This window comes from Pristis pectinata, chromosome 9, assembly GCF_009764475.1.
Source record: "Pristis pectinata isolate sPriPec2 chromosome 9, sPriPec2.1.pri, whole genome shotgun sequence".
In the NCBI taxonomy this organism is placed as follows: Eukaryota; Metazoa; Chordata; class Chondrichthyes; order Rhinopristiformes; family Pristidae; genus Pristis; species Pristis pectinata.
This window is the reverse complement of record NC_067413.1, coordinates 74,359,115-74,381,165: the sequence shown is the minus strand read 5'-3', so window position 1 is coordinate 74,381,165 and position 22,051 is coordinate 74,359,115. Positions and strand designations below refer to the sequence as shown.

The window sequence follows — 22,051 nt, the reverse complement described above, 5'->3', positions numbered from 1 at the left end:
CTAGAATATATGATTATACAACATCTTTTTATAAGAGGTAACTAAAGTTATAATGCAACAGTTGTAGTGGATGTCTTGAGATAATGAGATATTGAAGATCCACCAGGATTGCTCCATATAATTAAACCTGTTCAACTGTCAAGGCTTAGTGGGACTTTTGATATGTGTACCAGAAAATACTGGGAGCACTCAACAGATCAGGCAGCATGTTATATTTTCACCACGTTTTCAGCGGCCATTGAATTCTACCCTGATGTTTTCCAGTTCATGCCGACGAGCAGGCATTTAGATCTGTGTCCATGTAAAAAAAAACTTGGCAACATGTCACTTTATCGCCTATAAATGAAAGGAAAATTCATGCAACTAGGTCCACAAATGCATTTTTGAAAGGCAACACGAGTTCTCTTTTCACCACAGCAGCACGAAGCAGCTAAATGTGTCTCCAAACCTGCAGATGGCATTATTTGATCACTGAAAGCAAAAGTACAAGCAGGGACAGGAATTGAAAGCCCGAGAAACAGGAATTGAAAGCCCGAGGAACAGAAACGCAACAAGGGAGGAGGTGACTTGCAAAACCAGGAATGCCCTTCTGTTGCGTTCGAGGGGCGTATAATTAACGACCGCTGACGCGTTTCGAGCAAAGGTCGCTCGTTTTCCTCACAGGCTCGGCCCGTGTGGTGCGGAGAAAGATTCAACTAGTTGCGTGTTTACGAATAAGCGGGATGAACTTCTTCCTGGAGACGCTCTGTACGCTGCTGCTATGGCTGTACTTCAGCCTGGAAGCCCTGGTGCTGCTGGTGTTGCCGGCGCGGAGGAAAAATGTGAAGGGGGAGATCGTGCTGGTGACGGGCGCCGGCAGCGGCATCGGGCGCCTTGTGGCTCTGGAATTTGCCCGGCTGCAGACCGTGCTCGTCCTCTGGGACATCGATGCGGAAGGCAACCAGGAGACGGCGCGGCTGGCCCGGGAGCAAGGAGCCGCCAGGGTCCACACTTACCACTGTGACTGCAGCAAGAGGACATCCGTGTACGAAGCAGCTGACAAGGTAAGGAAAATGCATTCCCTCTGAGGACCAAGAGTGAAGGTTTAGTCTTTTTTCCCCGGAAGGAATGGGGTGTGTTGCATTTCATACGTTGGCAGAGGGAGTAAAAATAAATAAGGTCTTCCATACAGAGGAAAATAGGCACTGGGTGGGGTAGTAATGCGAATAAACAGGTTTACTACGTATGAAAAAAATGCACGTGTTAGATATCTGAAATAAAAACAGAGAATGCTGGAAATACTCAGCAGGTCGGGTAGTGTCTGTGGTGAGGGAAGTAGTGTTAATGTTCCGGCTCTAAATGAAAATCCGAAATTCTGACTGGATGGTCCTGGGCCTAGAATATTAATTGCTTCTCATTCAACAGATGCTGCCTGACCTACTGAATATTTTGAGCACTTTCTGCTTTGATTACCTAACGTTTCAGCGCAATGACGTTAACTTGATATACTAAAGGATTTATTTTGGATGTTAAGAGCCATTGTATCATTATGGGGCTGTTTCTGTTGGAAGAAGATGGGAGTTGGAAGCAATAGTAGGATTGCTAACAGTATTTATTATATTAAAAAATTATTTCAGTGAGAAAGTAGTTCATCAAGAAGGGATGGCCTTTTTTCTATTGTGAACTTGAAGCCAAAGCCTTTTGTTTAAAAAAAAGCCATGCACAAAAAAAAGACAAAAAATTCTGCAGATGCTGGAATCTGGAGTACACAAAAAGTGCTGGAAGAACTCAGCAGCTCAGGCAGAAAAAGGTTTCAAAAGGAAGGAAGTTATGTTAAACTTGTATTGGACCTTTGCTAGGCCTGTATTTTGTTCCAGTTGTGGAGGGAGGATAGAGAATACAAGGAATGAACATAGAACATTACAGCACAGTACAGGCCTTTTGGCCCACAACGTTGTGCTGTCATTTTATCCTGCTCTAAGATCTAGCTAACCCTTCCCTCCCACATAGCCCTCCATTTCTGTATCATTCACGTGACCACCTAAGAGTGTCTTAAATGTCCCTAATGTATCTGCCCCCACAACCTCTGCCAGCAGTGCATTCCACGCACCCACCACTCTCTGTGTTTAAAAAAAACTTACCTCTGACATCCTCCTTATACCTTCCTCCAATCACCTTAAAATTATGCCCTCTCGTGTTAGCCATTTTCGCCCTGGGATAAAGTCTTTGACTGTCCACTCGATCTATGCCTCATTATCATCTTGTATACATCTGTCAAGTCACCTCTCATCCTCCTCTCCAAAGAGAAATGCCCTAGCTCACTCAACTTATTGTCATAAGACGTGCTCTCCAATCCAGGCAGCCTCCTGGCAAATCTCCTCTGCACCCTCTCTAAAGCTCCCACATCCTTCCTATAATGAGGCGACCAGAACTGAACACAATACTCCAAGTGTGGTCTAACCAGAGTTCTACAGAGCTGCAACATCATCTCATGGCTCTTGAACTCAATACCCTGAATAATGAAGGCCAACACTCCATATGCCTTCTTAACAACCCTATCGACCTGCGCAGCAACCTTGAGGGATCTATGGACATGGACTCCAAGATCCCTCTGTGCCTCCACACTGCTAAGAGTCCTGCCATTAACCTTGTATTCTGTCTTCAAATTTGATCTCCCGAAGTGTATCACTTCGTACTTTTGGATGTTATAAGTACAAAATTGGATAAATTGATGAAATAAATACAAAATGCTGGAACTACTCAACAGGTCAGGCAATCTATCCTTGTGGAAAGAGAAATAGTTAATGTTTCAGGTCCAACACCCTTTACCAGAATTGGAAATGTGAGAAAACCAGATGGGTTGGGGGAGGGACAAATAGAACTAAGGGACCTTCTGTGATAGGGTGAAGCCAGGATTGCCATAGTGATATTGTTGATATGCTATATACAAAGCTGACTGATTAAAGAAAGGAGTTCATGGGAGAGGAAACATACAAAAAGAGAGATGCTAATTTAGTGAAATGTAAGATTTTCCCTTTACCACTGAAAGGAGAGGTTGAGGGAGGTGATTGAAGATAGGATTTCAAAATTTTGAAAGTTTCAAAATACAAGTCACTTGTGAATGTGGGCAGCTCACCACTGAATGCAAATTTAGAGCAATGTTTTCACCTGTCAGAACCATTCTTAAATTGTCAGGCTTTCAGCTCCATTTAGTTCAATATTTTAGGTCTTTTTTTTCCCCTGGTTTTCTAGATTCTAGGTTGCTCTACATGATGGATATTCATTTCCAGAATAATTCTGCATTAGAGTCACAGAGTTGTTCAGCACAGAAATAAGCCTTCAGCCCACAACATCGTGCTGACCCTTTTGCCTGTCTACACTAATCCCATTTGCCCACTAGGACCATATCCTTTCACACAGTGCCTATTTTAAGTGCCTGTCTAAATGTCTTTTAAACATACTGATTGTATCAACCTCCACCTCTGGCAGTGAGTTCTAGATTGCAATCACTCTCCATGTAAAAACAGAAAAAAACTTTTCCCTAAAATCCCCTTTAAAACTCATTCCTCTCATCATTTGTTTTTGATACAGTGACCATGGTAAAAGGATTCTATCTGCCCTATCTGTGCTCCTTATAACATTATATGTCTCTGTCAAGTTCCCCCCCTCAGCCTCCTTCACTCCAAATAAACCCAGTCCATCTCCCCACAACTAAAGTCCTCCAATCCAGGCAACATCCTGGTAAATCTCTGCAATCTCTCCAGTTCAACACAACACTTTCTTCCCATAGTGTGGTGAGACAATACTTTGATTGCAGTCCAACCAGTGTTGTAAAATTGCAACATCTCATACTGATTTTTATGTTCAATGCCCTGCCTTATGAAGACAAGCATGCCATGTGCCTTTTTCACCACCCTATCTACTTGCGTTGCATTTGGACTCTGATCATTAACATTCCTTTGTGCCCAATCATTTATTGTATATGTTCTACCCCTACAGTCCATTCCTGAGTAATGAACAGGTTCCATTTTTTACAGGTGTCCAAAAATTGATTTTGTCCGTAAGCTGGAAAATACACAAAAATCACCATATCTCCACGGTATTGTAATGAATGGCATCAAAAGCACATAAGACTGATTTTAAAAAAAAGAACAATTACTAAAAGTGGAGAAAGAGCGGAAAATAGTTCTGCCATTGATAGGGATGAATGTATGTACCTATGTCGGACCTTTGAATTTAATAATATAATTCGTATGTAGGGGTGTCCATAAGTCGTGCGTTCATAACCAGGGGACGGCCTATATTTGACTTTCCATTGCTAAGCAATCAGCAAAGAAAAACCTCAATATCTCAAATATCTATGGTAATACAACATCAATGTTTTGACTTCTTAACAAGTTTCCAGCTGAATTATTACTTTTGCTCAAGTGGTTTTTGTGGCAGAAACTGGTGCTCCATTGGCAGTGTTTTAGCAGCTCTGTGCTAAGACTGTTTACTCCAGTTCAAATTCCTGCCCTTTTTACAAGGTATGTACTCATGTTGCAGAAGGACAATAAACAGTTGGGATCCTGGAGTCTGTGACAAGATTAAGGAAAACCCCAAAGCATTTTGTATGTAAATTAGGAGCATGGGGGACAACTGAAGAAAGAGCAATCTGTGTGTAGAGCCAGAGGATGTAGGTGAGGTTTTAAATAAGTACTTCTCATCTCTATTCACTACGAAGAAAGATATTGCAAATGGAGAATTTGGGGAGGGGGATGTTGAAATTCTAAAACAAATTACCAGTTAAAGGAAGGAAGTAATAGATGCCTTGGTGGCTTTAAGGTATGGATAAATCCCCAGGGATATGTGAGAAGCCTACATTGCTATGGAAAGCAAGTGAGGAGATTGCTGGGACTCTGACAGAGATTTTTAAATCTTCGTAGGCTAAAGAAGAGCTGCCAGTCGACTAGAGGAAAGAAAATGCATCTTTATTCAAGAAGGGCGGCAGGGACATGCTATGTAATTACAAGCCTATGAGTGTAATGGCAGTGGTGAAGAAGTTATTAGAAAGAGTTCTGAGAGAGAGTGGAAGAAAGGTAGGGATTAATCAAAGATGTTCAGCATGGCTTTGTAAGAAGGAGATCCTGTCTGATATTAGTAAATTCACAGATACCACGTACCATACATTTGGTACTGTTTATGGTATCAAGGGTAGTCTTGGGCTACAGGATAATATTAATGAGTTGGTAAGATGGGCAAAGCAATGGCAAATGGAATTTAATCCTGATAAGTGCAAAGTGATGCACCACAGGAGGACTAATGGGGTAGGACATATGTAATGAATGATGGGGCCATAGGGAGTATTGAGGAACAGAGGGACCTTGATGTACAAGTCCAAGGATCCTTGAAGGTAGCAGTACTAGTAGATAAATTGGTGAAGAAGGCACGAATAATGCAATCACGAAGAAGGCACACCAGTGGCTCTACTTTGTTAGAAGTTTGAGGAGACTTGGTATGTCACCAAAGGCTCTTGCAAATTTCTGTAGATGTACAGTGAAGAATACTCTGGTTGCATCACACTCTGGTATGGAGGCTCCAATATACAGGATCACAAGAGGCTGCAGAGGATTGTAGACTCAGCCAGCTCCATTGTGGGCACAATCCTCCTCACCATCGAGGACATCTTCAAGAAGTGGTGCCTCAAGAAGGCGACATCCATTACTAAGGACCCTCACCATCTGGGACATGCCCTCTTCTCGTTACTACCATCAAGGAGGAGGTACAGAAGCCTGAAGACCCATATTCAACAATTTGGGAATGGCTTCTTTCCCTCCGCCATCAGATTTCTGAATGGTCCGTGAACACTACTTCATTATTCCTTTTTTGTTGCACTATTTATTTATTTTGTAATTTATAGTAATTTTATGTGTTTGCACTGTACTGCTGCTGCAAAACAATAAATTTCATGACACATGAGTCAGTGATAATAAACCTGATTCTGATGATTCAATGACTCGATTGGAAAATATTATAGAAATCGGTTGAATTTTGAAAAATCTGGTTGATACACAATTAGTGTTTGGGAACTAGGGAGTTGTAAAGCAGTAATTATGGATTAGTGCACCATTGAAAACTCATCTTGTGACAAAGGCTTTTCAGGGCTTTTTTTAAACAGTGAGAATGGTGAATGGCTGCCTTAACTTCTTGGCAGAGTGCTGATTTCTGAAGATTACACCAGGGTAGGTTGCAAAACACTACTTCTCTTGGAGGAACAGGGGTCTTTGACAACAACTTTTGGGTTTCCATATTTAACTGTGTGTATTCCAGAAGTTGCAGCTAGATTTTCAACATAATATTAGTGAAAAATGACAGTTTAACTACAAGAGCAAAATCTGGGCCGGAGTAATTATGTTTGATAGTTAGATAAATCCTTGATCGTGAATAGTGGAACTTCTGACGTGTTGTTCAAATGATCTTCTGTTTAGTTTCAAATTTTATCTGCTGTTTGGAAGTTATCTTGATATACAGTATGTTTTTCTGACCTCATCCTCATTATTCTTGGCAGTTGCATTCAATCAGAGAATATTGTTTTTCCAAAGTTCACTCTAGATAATCGGATTTGCACAATTAATGTAAATTTTAAATGTTGTGACCTCTTGGCTCCTGCTTTCTTCTCTCCTTGTCATTTTAAATCAGCAGGGACCTGAAGCCGCCATACTTAAGCAATGAAATATTTCATTTTTACATATTTCAAATGTATAACGTATTGCTATCTGTAATGATTGGTTTAATGTCTTGGATACAACATGATGATCTGAAGAAAAAGATTAGTTTGATTTGGTTTTCATATTTTAGCTTTCTGATTCCAAATGAAATAGATAATGATCAGTTGAAGATACAATTAATCTACTAACCACTTCAGAAATCAAAAACGAGCTAAACTGAACAATTTTTTTTCAAAGCAACATAGGAATGACTTGCACTTTTGTGTAAACATTCAAATCTTTAAACCCTCAAGTTAGTATTTTACCAGTATTTATTTCTTTTCACAGGTAAAGCGGGAAGTTGGAGATGTTAGTATTCTGATAAACAATGCAGGTGTTGTTACCGGAAGGAAATTCATTGATTCACCAGATGAGTTGTTAGAAAAAACCATGGCAGTGAATGTGCTTGCACATTTTTGGGTAAGCAATCATTAATACTAGTGATTTATTAGATGAAGATACAAAAACAGGCTTAATTTTCATTTTAACTTTTTGGCTAGCTCATAATTGTTGGGTAATTTTTATTTATCTAATATTATTGAGGAAGGATATGACCTCCACATTTCATTATGGGTAACCCAAATGACCTTCTTACATAAAACCTTTTCATGGGTGTGGACTCAAAGGGGGAATCCCTGCATTTTCGACATTCCTTATTGATCTCTGTACCTGGTTAACTAAGGCTCCAATTGCACTGTATAAGCATTCTGAGTTATATTGCTAGGCTTGTGCATGCGAATCACATTGCCATCAACATCAAACTATCTTTTAAAGTCTGAGTTGGTATCATGCTGAAACACTAGTATCTAAACCAACATCAATCTTTCTGAAGACCACTTTGTAGATTCCAAAGCCTCCTCTTTACATTTTCAAAATGTTCAGGCTTCTAATTTCCCTTAAATCTTCTGAATTTAGATGAGCAACCTCTTGCATTAAACATCATATACTATTCAAAAATTCCATTTCATGCAATCATATTAATAGATTTAACAATGCTGATCAATTTCAGATGTAATTTAAACAAATATATCTTAGAAATTAAAATGGGTCTAATGATTTTACCTCAAATGTGCCACATTAAATTATAAAACTGTTAATCAAAAACTGTAGATTTCCTCACACGCATCCAAGAATAATTTGCCTGGAGTGGTTGCTTGAAAATAATTGTCCTGAATGACAAGGCATATTATGCTGATTTGTTAAAACTAGTTGAAATGATTATTAAGCTTTCAAAATTGTCAAGGGCTGGTATTGAAATTAAATAGTGGTTTCATCCATGTAATTGTGTACTATAACTTATCTACATGTTACTTCTCTCTTTGTTATTTGGGAATACTGAAGAGCCTAGGTTTGTTTTTTATTTTAAAGATATTCTCATGGTGACTTAGTTATTTTTGTTGAGGAAGATGTACAAAGGGAAGAAAGATTGACATGGTAATGAAATAAATGAAAGGCTGAGGATTTTCTTTCCACCAAATTTATCAATATTAACATCCTTAACAATTTGAAGAGGCTTTCAGTTATGTTGCCTGTCCTATTTATTCCCAGTAGCCATGAATTTATTTGTCAACGTACCTTCATGAAACTTATTCTTCCATCATTTATGCCAATAATTTTTTCCATGTCCTTAAATTCTATGCACAGCAGAAAAGCACACTTGGATCCAATTAGAACAAATATTTTAGAATTTTATGAGGTATAAATTAATAGCTGTTAAATTCTGAAATTATCACACTAACTTCCTTTTGGAAAATGTTTTGGGTATAAATTAATCATATAAGTTAACATAACACATGCACCCACATACTAAATGAGTCTCTCATTTTTAGCTTATTAGCTCCTGCAGTGTGTATGAGTCTTTCATGTTTCCAACAAAAGGCTACTGGCTTCTTTGAATTAGCCGTTAGAGGTTTCCTAAGATGTAACATACATGGTTAAGTAGCCTCTTTGAATACCTGAGTCTTACTCCTTCCCTGCCCCGCCCCCCCACTACCCTCCTCCCACCCATAATGATACTGATGCTAATGTGGAGAGTGCCAGGTAGTTGGGGTTTGGAGGGTTTTATAGTTGTAGGGGATATTGGCTGCCCTGTGCCTCACTGAAGTCAGACACTGGTGGCTTTTATTTTTAAGGTTTCTTTCAAATTGTTTTCTCAATTTCTAATGAACAAAAAATTTTGCAGCATAAATCTTTCCGTACTTCTGAATAACTTTACTAATATTTTTCCCGAAAGCGTCAGCCTCTCTTGATTCTGGAACTGTTGACGGTTTCCAGCCAGAGTTTTCACTACTGGCTTGAAGTACGATCTGAGCAGATATGCCGTTTGACATGCTGATGCTTAATTAGTATTCTATTAATACAGATAGAAAGTTTACTAACAACTAAATCAATTTAGCTGGTCAGCACTCTTGTTCAGAAGTATTAATCTTCTATGGATTTTTCAAATTAGGCCTTAAGAGCAATGTCCAGACACAAAAGATGTTCTGAAGATGGTTCAATGTAGGCCTGCACAGAAAATACTCAATCTGAAGCATTGTGGTTGTCTTTCTCATGGTTTGATCCATGAAAACAATAGAATTAGGATCAGCTCTGGCAATCCCTTGTGTCTGTTCCATCATTCATAAGATCTTCTCTTTTAACTCCATTTGTCCTCCATATAGCTCTGTGCACAAAGATCTACAGAATTGCACTGAATGAATGAAGAAGTATGTCCTCTTCTCAGTCCCAAATGCATAACCCACTATCCTTAAGGCAATGATCCCAGGCTCTAGACCCTGATGTTGCAGATTATTGAAGTGAACTTGGAGTTACACAACTGCCTTCACATCACTGTGCCCCCTAAACTGCTTTGTATCATCTGAAAAACATCATTTAAAAAAAAACTGGCCCAGGAATTATTTTCGATTTGTTGCCTGTTTTACCTGCAGTGAATCCTTGGATAAATATTATTTGTTAAAATCTCAGACTATATTAAAAAGAGTAACAAATGATAAAGAATCAAGTCTGAAGAATCAGATGATTAATCTGTTCAACTTGTGTGTATATCAAATGCAAATATTGTGGATTTGTATCTCCCAGCAAATGTCCCTTGGTCTGTGTGTTTTAGTTACTGGATTTCTGTAATGCACTAACCCACTCTGTACTTGGCAGTTTACTGTTAATTTCCTTCATTTAATAATAATGTCAATTATTCACATAAAGGTGATTTTCCATGCAATTTTCAAGTATGTGCTAATCTTTTCATTTTCCTCTTAATAATATTCATAACTTTCACTGTCATTTATAGTTCACTTTGTAATTCTATGGTTATATATTTTTAGACCTACAAAGCATTTCTGCCTGCAATGATTGCCAGTAACCATGGCCATCTGGTTAGCATTGCCAGTGTAGCAGGCTTCTTTCCAGTAAATGGACTGGCAGGTAAGAATCACTTCTGTGGTAACTGATGATTTTCTTTGTTCATTGTATTTAGAGTGAATGTGTGAATCCTGAGACAGAATATGTGTAGCTTTGCTTTGCTGTTGTTTTCTGTGTTGTGGTTTGTGCATATATTTCCCATTGTGAAATTCATGTTGCTCTTTCTAAACAGAAGTGCAGATGCTACACTTTTTTATAATTATGGGACTATTATTCAGTGTAATCAACAGGCTTGTATTTTGCTCTCACGAAAAAAGTAACAGTGCTTGCCGTGCATCTCACTAACAGATGGCCATGAATTAATAGCAACTTTATCCTGTAATCTCGTATCCATCAGCTGTGACAAGAAACCAATCAGAAGAAATCTTACAGAGATGCAGAGTCCAGACCAGGAAGTTTAGTCTTAAATCGAAAATTAAATTTAAAAGTATCTTGTGGGTGGGGCCATTGAGAGTTGAAAAATAAAAGGAAAGTTGGAAAATGCAGACTCAAGATTTAGGAAGATAGATTAAAAGATGCAGAAAAGGGAAGATAAATGCATGTATTTTTCTGTGTAATAGTCAATGCTAGCTTTCCTAGTGAATGAAACGGCACACTTGTAAAATTAGGTCTTCTGCCCAGGGAGGTTAGTTAGCTGTACTTATCATTTACCACATTTTTAAAAACTCTCACTTTATTGCAGCAACTCCAGTCTGGTTTATTGCATAACCAGTTGGCAAGTACAGCAAGGTCACACCAAAGAATTTATATTAATACTTTGTCTATTAATGGATACTGCAATAGGACAGCCTGTGTAGCAGCAGGTTTTCTCCAATACAAACTTATAAACTTCCATATTTAGCTACACCCTCATACTGCAGAAATTGCTGTCAGATTTGCATTATTAAAATCATGAGCACTGACAGCAACACCATTAATCGATATAAATTTTTGACTTTGGCATGTTGTTCTGTTACAAAGATGGAAATGAATGGAGCAGGGTAATCAATTTAAACCTGTTTAATTGCCATCTCAAGAATATTCCAGAGCAAACAATGTGAAATTGCAAACTCCTTGAGTACTTGTGATATTTAAGGTATGATTGAAACTCATTTTGTTTCAATGGTGAGGAATCCACTCAGAGTTCAAAAATAGCACAGCTGCAAGTATTATAATCTTCACTATACTTTCCTCAAATAATGTATGTTAAGGTGGACCTACAAAGAGTTCTTCTAACTGCACTTACGTAAGTACAACTTTGAGTGAGAGTGGCTTCAGGTGCCAAGATGTGGCTTTTGTTTTGTACTGTGTTTGCTGACTACAGGAAGTGGGTTGAAATGATTTGCATTCTTTGTTCTAAACAATTGCAGCCTGAGACAAAGGGAATTTCATCTTTGTTTCTAGACTGGCAAGTTGCCAACCAATCTACATAAATAATTAATTTATAACTATTGTATCTGGATGCTTTTTCTCAGTTCTAAAACCAAAGAAGTAGGAGTGGGATTAATTTCTAGTAGCTAGAATTGTACCTAGCACCAAAGGAAATGATTGGGTTCATTGAAAGCCAATGAACTCAACTCAAGATAGCACAACAGTAATTTCTCAGCACAGCATCCTGTATTTGGTGTGCTTCCTGCTGCTTTGAGCTTCATTTCCATGTACAGTTCCTCAGGAAATAAAGCAGTTTACACCTGCATGTAGAAAAATACTGGTATTGATTTATAATTGTCACTTGTACTGAGGTACAGTGAAAAACTTGTCTTGCATACTGATCGTACATGTCAATTCATTACACAGTGCAGTTACATTGAGTCAGTACAGAGTGCATTGAGGTAGTACAGGTAAAACCAATAACAGTACAGAGTAAAGTGTCACAGCTACAGAGAAAGTACAGTGCAATAAGGTGCAAGGTCACAACAAGGTAGATCTTGGGGTCATAGTCCATCTCATTGTATAAGGGAACCGTTCAATAATCTTATCACAGTGGCTTAGAAGCTGTCCTTAAGTCTGGTGGTATGTGCCCTCAGGCTCCTGTATCTTCTACCCGATAGAAGAAAAGAGAAAATGTCCTGGATGGGTGGGGTCTTTGATTATGCTGGCTGCTTCACCAAGACAACAAGAGGTAAAGACAGAGTCCAAGGAGGAGAGGCTGATGTCCGTGATGCGCTGGGCTGTGTCCACAACTCTCTGCAGTTTCTTGCAGTCCTGGGCAGAGCAGTTGCCGTACCAAGCCATGATACATCCAGATAGGATGCTTTCTATGGTGCATCGATAAAAGTTGGTTAGAGTAAAGGGGGCAAACCAAATTTCTTTAGCCTCCTGAGGAAGTAGAGGTGCTGGTGAGCTTTCTTGGCCATGGCATCTACGTGATTCGACCAGGACAGGCTGTTGGTGATGTTCACTCCCAGGAACTTGAAGCTGTCAACCCTCTCGACCTCAGCACCATTGATGTAGACAGGTGCATGTACATTCAGGTTTGGGCTAGAAACAACTTGTTCACCAACTTTTGAGTGGCGCAAATCTCCAATAGAAGAGAGTCTAACTATATGCAATGCTATTACCATTGTCAAATCCCCTACCATGTCATCTTTTACCAGAAACTCAATTGGTCTTGTTACCTAAATGTACATAGCAGTAGACATCCCGTTCACTGGTTTAAACACCCAATCCCTTAGTTTCCAGTGGACTGTTAGTGCAGTCTGAATTATCTATGGAATCCACTGCAGCAACACGCCAGGACTTCAGCACCACATCCCAAATTTGTGACGAATCCACCAGGAAGCAGAAGTGGGAGGTGCATGAAAGCAGCATCAGAATCAGGTTTGTTATCACCGACGTATGTCGTGAAATATATTGTTTTGTGGCAGCAGTACAGTGCAAGACATAAAAAAATTACTGTAAGTTACAAAAATAAATGAATAGTACAAAAGAGGAATTTGTTTTGTGGCAGCAGTACAGTGCAAGACATAAAAAATTACTGTAAGTTACAAAAATAAATGAATAGTACAAAAGAGGAATAATGAGGTAATGTTCATGGACCATTGAGAAATCTCATGGCAGAGGGGAAGAATATGTTCCTGAAACATTGAGTGTGGGTCTTCAGGCTCCTATACCTCCTCCCCAGTAGAAGGGGAGGGTTGTGTCCATGATGGAGCTGGCTGAGTCTACAACCCTCTGGAGCCTCTGTCGACCCTGTTCCCCTGAAAATATCCCTCCAAGTCATAAAACGTACTGACATGGGACTATGTTGTTTTATAGTTGCTTGGTGGAAATAATGGAATTTCTTATCAGCATTTTGGAAGTACCTTCTCTACAGGCACTGCAGTCTTTTAACAGTGAGGCTCATTACTACCTTCTCAGTAGGGATGGATAATAAATGGCAGTCTTGCTAGTGAACCCCATTATGTGAGGATATGTTTTTAAAAATAAAAGTGGATGCCACTATTCTGCTGACCTGTAATTCAGAATGCTAATGTAGATGGTGAACAGAAGCAATCTCAAAACAGAACATCACAGGCACCTCCATCCATCTCCATATGTTCTTGCTGATTTTAGTGAAAAAGGAAGCTTGAATTTTAAGCAGGGAATACTGTTTATTTTCAAACCAGATTGTATTTATACTCCAAATTAAAGATGGGAATGACACTCCCACTTCATCCTCCTTGCTTAATGTATCAGTCATTAAAGAATATTTACTCAATTCCACACCTTCTAGTGGCTAAATCTAGCCAGATGCTTGTTGACTTGTAGTCATTTTCTTTAAAGAATGCAAATACTTACATAAACATTTCACACAAGCCCATTACTAGTGTAGCCGAGTATTATAGTGAAGATCCAGCTTATTAGTGCAGCATCTCAAACTTCAGTTTACAAACTTTTCACCTGACTGTTTGACCTAGTTGCTAATGATTTAATTAACTAGAAATTTTTAAATAGAATGGTCTGTAACTTATTGAAAAAAGGCTGTTTTATTAGCTATACCACCTTGTTATAAAATGGATGGTTGAATGTATATACATGTGCAAACTCTTCTTCATTTAAACAAAAATACATGCTGTGAAATACCTGTTGCAATAAGTGTACTGGTGTGTTTAGAGTACAGCTGTTAGGAAGAGGCTTTTTCTTGAATAGAATGAGGTAACGGCAGAAATCTTTAAAGTTAGTTGACATGTACAAGATATTTCTATTTGTAGGAGGGTCTAAAGAAAATGTATGTTAGAAGTCAATAATAAATTAAGTAAGGAGAAGCTTTTTTTTACTCAGTGTTGAGAACGTAACTCGCTACAACAGTGTCTCAGATGTATAAGACATAGGTCTTTAAGGGGAAGCTAGCTAAATGCATGAGGTGAAAAGTAAATGTGTCGAAAGGAATGGTTTGGGCATGTTGGAAAGATGCTCACGTGGAGCATTAACAGTAGCATAGACCAGTGGAGGCAAGTGGACTTGGATGTAAACTCCTTGTAATTAATGTGATATTTCTTCAGTTGGTGTGCTTAATAAATGAGCTTTCCAGTTTGTGTCTTGGTTGTTTTATTAATTATAGTGTACAAAATGTATATATAGTGCATCTAACTTAATTTATTCCTTCACTCAAGGAAAACAAGAATTGCCTAGTTTCCTTGCTGCAACATATTTGAAAGTGCCCACCACGTATCTTGAGCCTGCTCCTGTTAGAAATTAAACTCAGATGTTAATGCCAGTCAGTTGAGAGCAAAAAGTATATGGTGCCAAATGTTTCTTTGGTACTGAATGTGTGAGGATGGAGTAACATTACTGCTAATAAATACATGTGATTTGCATGCCACTAAAAATATCATTAATCATATTTATGCAGTACTGTGCCAGACCCATTTTAATCACTTAAACTAAGTGTTAACCCATTTGAGATTTTTTTTTAAACTGCTTGAATATTTTTAAACACAACTGACACAGTCTAACTGGACCAGATTCACAAATAGGCTTGGTAAACAATGTGTCTCTTTTTCTTGCAGATTATTGTTCAAGCAAGTTTGCAGCGATTGGTTTTGCTGAGTCTATTGCACTAGAAATGTTAGCTGCAGGAAAAAATGGGATCAAGACAACCATTGTTTGCCCATACTTCATAAACACTGGCATGTTTGATGGATGTAAAGTCAAGTAGGTAACAATGTTTATTCATTAAAAGTGGAATCAAGCTAAAAACTTAGAATGTGTCCAAAATATGGAATGAGTTATTTATACAGTCTTGAAACATCAGAAAATTACTAAGTTAATTATCAATGAATATTTCAAACAAGCATAGCAGTTAGTGTAATGCTATTACAGCACTAGCGACCTGGGTTCAATTCCGGCTGCTGCCTGTAAGGAGTTTGTACATTCTCCCTGCGTCTGCGTGGGTTTCCTCCGGGTGCTCTGATTTCCTTCCCACATTCCAAAGACATACAGGTTAGGAGCTGTGGGCATGCTATGTTGGCACCGGAAGAGTGCCAACACGCGGGCTGCCCCCAGCATGTTCTTAGCAATGCAAAAAACATATTTCACTGTGTGTTTCAATGTACAAAGATAAATAAATAAATATCTTGTATCTTATATTTCAAGTAAAAGCATTGAGACACAAAATACAAAGGATAATTTTACATGTTAGATTTAACCTGATAAGTGCAAATTGAGCACTTTCAATTAGGCAGAAGAGAAGGCAGGAATACAAAACAGAAATAAAAGAAGTAGTGTTAATGATGAGGGATTTTTAAAAAAAGATTTGATTGTTTAAAGTTGCTGGTTTGATTAAAGCTGAGAATGAATACAACAAAGGAGTGATGGTACAATGAGATTTGGATGGCAGTAATAAAATTTAAGGATTCAATAAATCCATTTAAAAAAAACTCAAGGGGAATTGTTAAAATTATGTTTTTTTTTAAATGGGTTTAAGGAAAATTTCAAGATAGCAGACAATCAAAGTATTACGGATATTCTTGATGATTTTTTTTATTGGTGTTTAAAGACAAACCTAAGGACTATCTTTACATGCAAAGTTAGAATAAATTACCAATGGATAAATTTCTTAAATCAACTTGTTATACTATAGGCAGCAGGCTAGATCTGGGACAGTTCAGGCTAATAGTTATTAAATATCCTAAAGAAAATGGACATTATATTCCGGAGAAATTTTCATCATTTTGAGCATTTAAGCTTAGAGCTGAAAAGGTGACTAGACAGTTAACATAAAAATATTAACTGTCTAGTTACCTGGACAGAAAAAGATAAGCTGGGCTACCAATCCCACTGATGATGGCGGGAACCTCACCATCAGACTCTACCTCCAGCCCTTCTTGCCTATGTAATACCAGGAGAGGCAAAAATGGCAAAACCAGGACCAGTAAGTGGGAAAATTTTCTTAATGATAATCATGACAAACTCAGGATATCACGAGCTTATGCATGGATTTAAGTGATTTGTTGTCTCAGCCAACAAGAAATTTTGCCTCTTGATGACTTGTGGAGAGACTTTACATTTTCTGCGATGATAACATGTTAGTATTGCCCAATTGTTTATCTGTTTGCTCCAACCAAGTCCTCAGAAGTCTTTTTTTGCACATGATCTGTTAATATTACAGATATATTACTATGTTCAGGTGTAGTTAATAAATACCACTGACGTGAAAATAATTACACTGTTGTCAGCAAGGAGATCCTGGAGAAAACCTGCACTTTAACATATTTTTGAAGAATTTATAATAAACTATTTTGAGTGGTTACTTTTTAATACAGTCACATTTTGAACAATTAAGCATGGCTTTCACTTCCTAATTTACATTTAATTTCTGTAAAGGTGGCCAAATCTTATTCCTCTTTTGGATCAAAAGTACGTTGCCAAGAAGGTTACAGATGCTATTTTACAGGAACAAGTACGCCTTGTGATGCCACGGAGCCTGTATTTTATACTTGCTATTAAAAAGTAAGTACAATTTATCTCGGTGTACTTTTTTTTACTGCAAATAGTCTTAACTCTTGAGTGTGATAAATTTGTATTACTGTACATTTTATGTGGCAAAATTTTTCATCCAGGTGAAGATTTCTGGTAAACAATTAGCTATTGCATACACTAGTATATGAATACAGCATTCAATCAATGTGCAACATTTTAATCTTTGTATATTAAGTTTATAGTTAAACTCTGTAATAACATAATTGCTGTGAAGTTAATGTATCTGTGCGATTGAAGGAAGCTAGTTAAATGGCATATTGCTATGATGCAAACTATAGGACCATCTATTATTGCCCAGTAGTTGTTAAACGCTATTGATGTGGATGAAGTAACATTTGTTTAACTGCTGCCAAAGTAATTACAAGATTTAAAACAAAAGCAAAGAATTGATTTTGGTGTAATCAAATTTACTCATTTGTGAAATCCATTTTAACATTTAAGATCTTGAGTAAATGACTCTTAACAATCATGTATTGTTAATGAACATTACTAAAAGCTCACTAAGAATGCTTGATTTCCACTTAGAAAGAAAAAAGTAAAATTTACATTGAATTTATATATTTGTCAAACATGCCAAATAAATATACTTCGCATAGAAACTGCAGTCATGTTTAGGGTCTGTGACAAACTAATATGATAATAATGACATGCACAACAAGATCCCATAAATAGGAATCTGACTGATTAGATAACCTGCCTGTGATTATGGTATGAGTATTAACCAGAATACACCATGAACAACTTTCTATGAAACAAAAATTTGCATGAGGTGTTCAGCATCCACTTGAGGTGGATGAGGCCTCAGTAGTTTATGTAAAGGATAGCATTCTGAACATCCCTTCGTTTCTGTACTGGAGTTTGTGTCTCAACATGAGTTTTAACACTTATTTGAGTTCAAAGTGAAGGGAGTTGCATGTATTCCCAAGTGGCACAGGTGTTTAATCAAAGCAATTTCATTACAACAAGAACAAGCAAATCAAGAAAATCACAGCCATTAGGAAGTCCTAAAGTTCCTTAGTAGTGCTGGCCAGAAGTTTCTTGAGTGCACTTTGTCATTGGACACTCAGTGGCAGAGTGTCGACTTCCTCTAATTTGTCAGCAGTTATACTGGGACATCTGCCCAATGAATCTGTGCCATTCATTGGAATGGAAAGGAACAGCTACAAGGGAGAGATGAAGTTTCAAGTCGTATTTTCTGAATTAATCGAGTTTACAAAATTATGTAGTTTCTAAAAATTCAGTAATGCTTTTACAAATTATTTTTAAACATTTTAAAGGGCAGTTGAGTTGATTTTAATGTTGGAGACACTTCTGAACATTCAAATTCAAATTTTCCTCTCTTGTAATTCCAGGTTTCATTCATTGTCTATTTTTACAACCTTCAAAAGTACCTTTTGTTATTCAAGGTCTGTAACACAGCCAGTACCATCATAACTTATGTCATTCAATTTTTTTCCTGGCCTCTATTCTATCACAGAACTTCCCTTTTGTTCTCTCCCATTCATTGCACCTTAAAACTTTTCTACATTCTGATGGAAGGTCACCAGTTTGAAGATCAACTCTGCTTCTCTCCTCACAGATGTCTTTTGGCCTTTGAAGAATTTCCAGCACGATCAGTTTTTATTTCAAATTCAATGACTGCTTTAACAGCTAGTAAAGCCCATGGGCATGGTTTAATAAGCTTTCGAAGAACGTGTGGATTGAGGTTGTTCAGACCCAACACCCACAGAATGATATTATTTGCAACTGGAAGGCCCTACAGGGTCTCACTGACCAGATTGGAAGCAGCTTAGGTCAGAAGTTGCCATCAGAAAAGAGCTCCATAAAACTGTGGACCTACCAGGCTGTAGATCAATGAACACAGGTAGCTTGTCACTTCCAGGAAATTCCAGGCTGTTCACTTCTAAAGTCCAATTGCAATAAAATTTAGAAGTCAAAGTTAAGATAAAATTAAAAACTGATTCTCTTAAACTTCTCTCAATTAAAGATGCTTTTAATTCCAGTTTTGTTATTTCATTTGTACCATTCTATTTTTCTTTCTTTTTGGTTATGACAATTGTGACAAGAAAAATTAACTACCTTTTTTGTTTCCTTTTAAAATAGTCTGCTTCCAGTGAAAGTTGGAATTCTTTTTGGACGATACTTGGGCATTTTTGAAATCATGGATAATTTTAAGGGTCGCTTTAAGAAAGATTGATGTGATTGTCAGCAATGATCTGGAAGTAACTGCTTTAAATATATCTGGAAGAAAATCGTGCATTAAAATATCATTGCATTACATTGTTGGTGCTATTTTATCTTGCTATTGTTAATGCAATTCCACCAGCTTAAAATATTAAACAAACAAACATTATACAAAACAAATATAAACAATAATAATACAATATAAACAAATATTATACAAAACAAACGTTCACTGATAATTTCAAGCTTGTGGGAAAATAATGATCCTATTCTAGGTTATTAAGATATGAAATCTCATTTTAGTAACTCAAAACCTGATAAGTAAATCTTAATAAAGTAACACATTGATAAAACCTGTAATTTGACTGCATTTTTGTAACCTTTTGTGCTTGATCTGCTTGGTCTGTTAAGCAATGAACCACTGAGGAAATAGTTGAATGTTAATGATGATGACAGAATTACATGTTTAAAATCAGCAGAAAACTGAAAGATAAGAACAGACTGATAAAACCTTGCCTTTTTTTTGTTACTATTTTCTGTTCCCACTTCAAAAAAAGTGCAATTGATGAGAATTGATTTTTAGATCTTGTTACTTGTTAATGATTTTGCAGGAATTTGAAGTAAGGAGTGTGTACGTTCTCTGTAAGGAGTTTGTATGTTCTCCCCGTGACTGTGTGGGTTTCCTCTGGGTGCTCTGGTTTCCTCCCACATTCCAAAGACGTACGGGTTAGTAGGTTAACGTGGGTGTAATTGGGCAGGATGGGCTTGGTGGGCCACAAGGGCCTGTTATTGTGCTGTATAAATTTTTTTTAAGAGTTTTTTTAGAACAAAAGAATTTCAAATTGAATTGTCTTTTTCTTTCAAATGATATGCTGTTGTATAAAGCTATTTTGCCCCTGGTAGGTAAAATGGCTGATTAAGAACATGTATATTTAGAATAAAAGTTTGTGATTGTAATGCATGATTCCTGTGAGGACCAGCATATCAGGCAATCCATGAATGGCAAGGCCACCTTGACAATATAGATAAACATTAACAAATTTGCTATGCTCACTGGAATTTTAATCAGAACTGCAGATTTGTTTAGGAGCATTTTTAAATGTAGATGCTAACTTGTTATGCCTCACAAAGGTTGTGGAGACATTTCTCTGGATAGATGAAAAATAATTGAAATTGAATGCTTGTGTAAGTGCTAACACCAAAACCAATGTATGATTGTGTGTGGGGTGCACCAATACGTTCTATAACTCTCAGACCTACACACCAGTGCAATTGATACTCTTAAAAACTGATTCTCTTAAACTTCTCTCAATTAAAGATGCTTTTAATTCCAGTTTTGTTATTTCATTTGTACCATTCTATTTTTCTTTCTTTCTGGTTATGACAATTGTGACAAGAAAAATTAACTACCTTTTTTGTTTCCTTTTAAAATAGTCTGCTTCCAGTGAAAGTTGGAATTCTTTTTGGACGATACTTGGGCACTTTTGAAATCATGGATAATTTTAAGGTGGTTAAGCACATAGAACTCTATGACTAATCCAAGGAACTGAAAAAGAGGACAGAAGCAGTTATTGAACCTGTGATTATTGGAATATAGCTAATGGAGACAGATAAACTGGAGGAATGGTATAGAGTTCTTGCAGAAAGCAAGAGTTGGTGAGCATATGCTTAATATTAGTTGATAGCTAATTCCCAGAAGTGGTGATGGAATAATTGAGGAAAGGAAGGGAGTGCTTTGACAGTTCAGTTCAGTAACTCAATTTCTTTTTTTTTCAGGTTTCTTTCACCTCTCTCTGATATATTGATGACTATGTTGATCACGTTACCTACCCTATCCCCAAACAGGAAAATTTCATCAATTATGCCTCTTACTGCCACCCTTCTCTTGCCTTCACATGGTCCATCTCTGCATCTCAAATATCACACCACCCTGAATAATGCTGTTGCCAATCATATTCTCTGGTCCCTTCCCTTTTCAGCATTTGGAAGAGACCATTTTGCTCCACAGCACCCTGGTGCTCTCCTCAATTGCCGTCATTCTTTTCCACTGTACTTTGCATTCAAGCATAAGTATTGCAGCTCTTATTCCTTTATCTCCCTCATCCACCAAATGTCTCGGGCTCTGTCTGTCCTTGCAGGTGAAATAGTAACTTTCTAATACTTTCAGTTCATTTTACTGCATTTGCGATTCACAATGTGGTCTCCTCTGCAAAATAGACACACTCCCTGGAGAACACCCTGATTCCATCTGCTACTATGACCGTGAGTTTTCAAATGCTAGTGATTTTAATTCTCCATTCCATTCCCAGAATGAACCCTCTTCTTAGCGTCCAAAGAACAGCAGCTATCTTTTTGGGTATCTTACAGCTTCCCATGTTCAACAATTTTAGATTATAATGATTACCCCTTTTTGGTCATTAGTTGTTGTTACTGATTCTGTTTCTTTTAATAATCCTCTAATAATCCATTTCATTTACTTGTTGTCCAAAAGTTGCCAATCCCTTTTCTGCCTTAATGCTGTCATTGAAGCTTACATGCTTCTACAGCCAAACCTAGAAACCATTTCAGCAATTGGGACAGTTGTCATTCAGCCAAGAAAGCTACAGATTTACCTTGATGAAAAACACGATGCTGCTGGAGGAACTCGGCAGGCCAGGCAGCATCCATGGAGAAAAGCAGGCGGTCAACATTTCCAGTCAGGACTCCTCTCTCCTTACCTTTTGACCCATCCCCCAGTGGATCTGCTCTCCCGTCCTCCCCCGCACCTGCCTATCACTGTCTCT

General features: G+C 37.7%; 1 protein-coding gene across 1 annotated transcript; it reads left to right on the top strand.

Moving 5' to 3' along the window:
- The first annotated feature begins 503 nt into the window (after positions 1 to 503).
- On the top strand, positions 504 to 20,601 carry sdr16c5b (short chain dehydrogenase/reductase family 16C, member 5b). The gene is made up of 6 exons (XM_052023007.1): positions 504 to 1,043; positions 7,014 to 7,145; positions 10,046 to 10,145; positions 15,113 to 15,257; positions 16,929 to 17,054; positions 19,188 to 20,601. Exons 1-6 carry the CDS (start codon positions 723 to 725, stop codon positions 19,279 to 19,281), a joined length of 918 nt encoding a protein of 305 aa, XP_051878967.1. The 5' UTR covers positions 504 to 722; the 3' UTR covers positions 19,282 to 20,601.
- Positions 20,602 to 22,051: the final 1,450 nt, after the last annotated feature.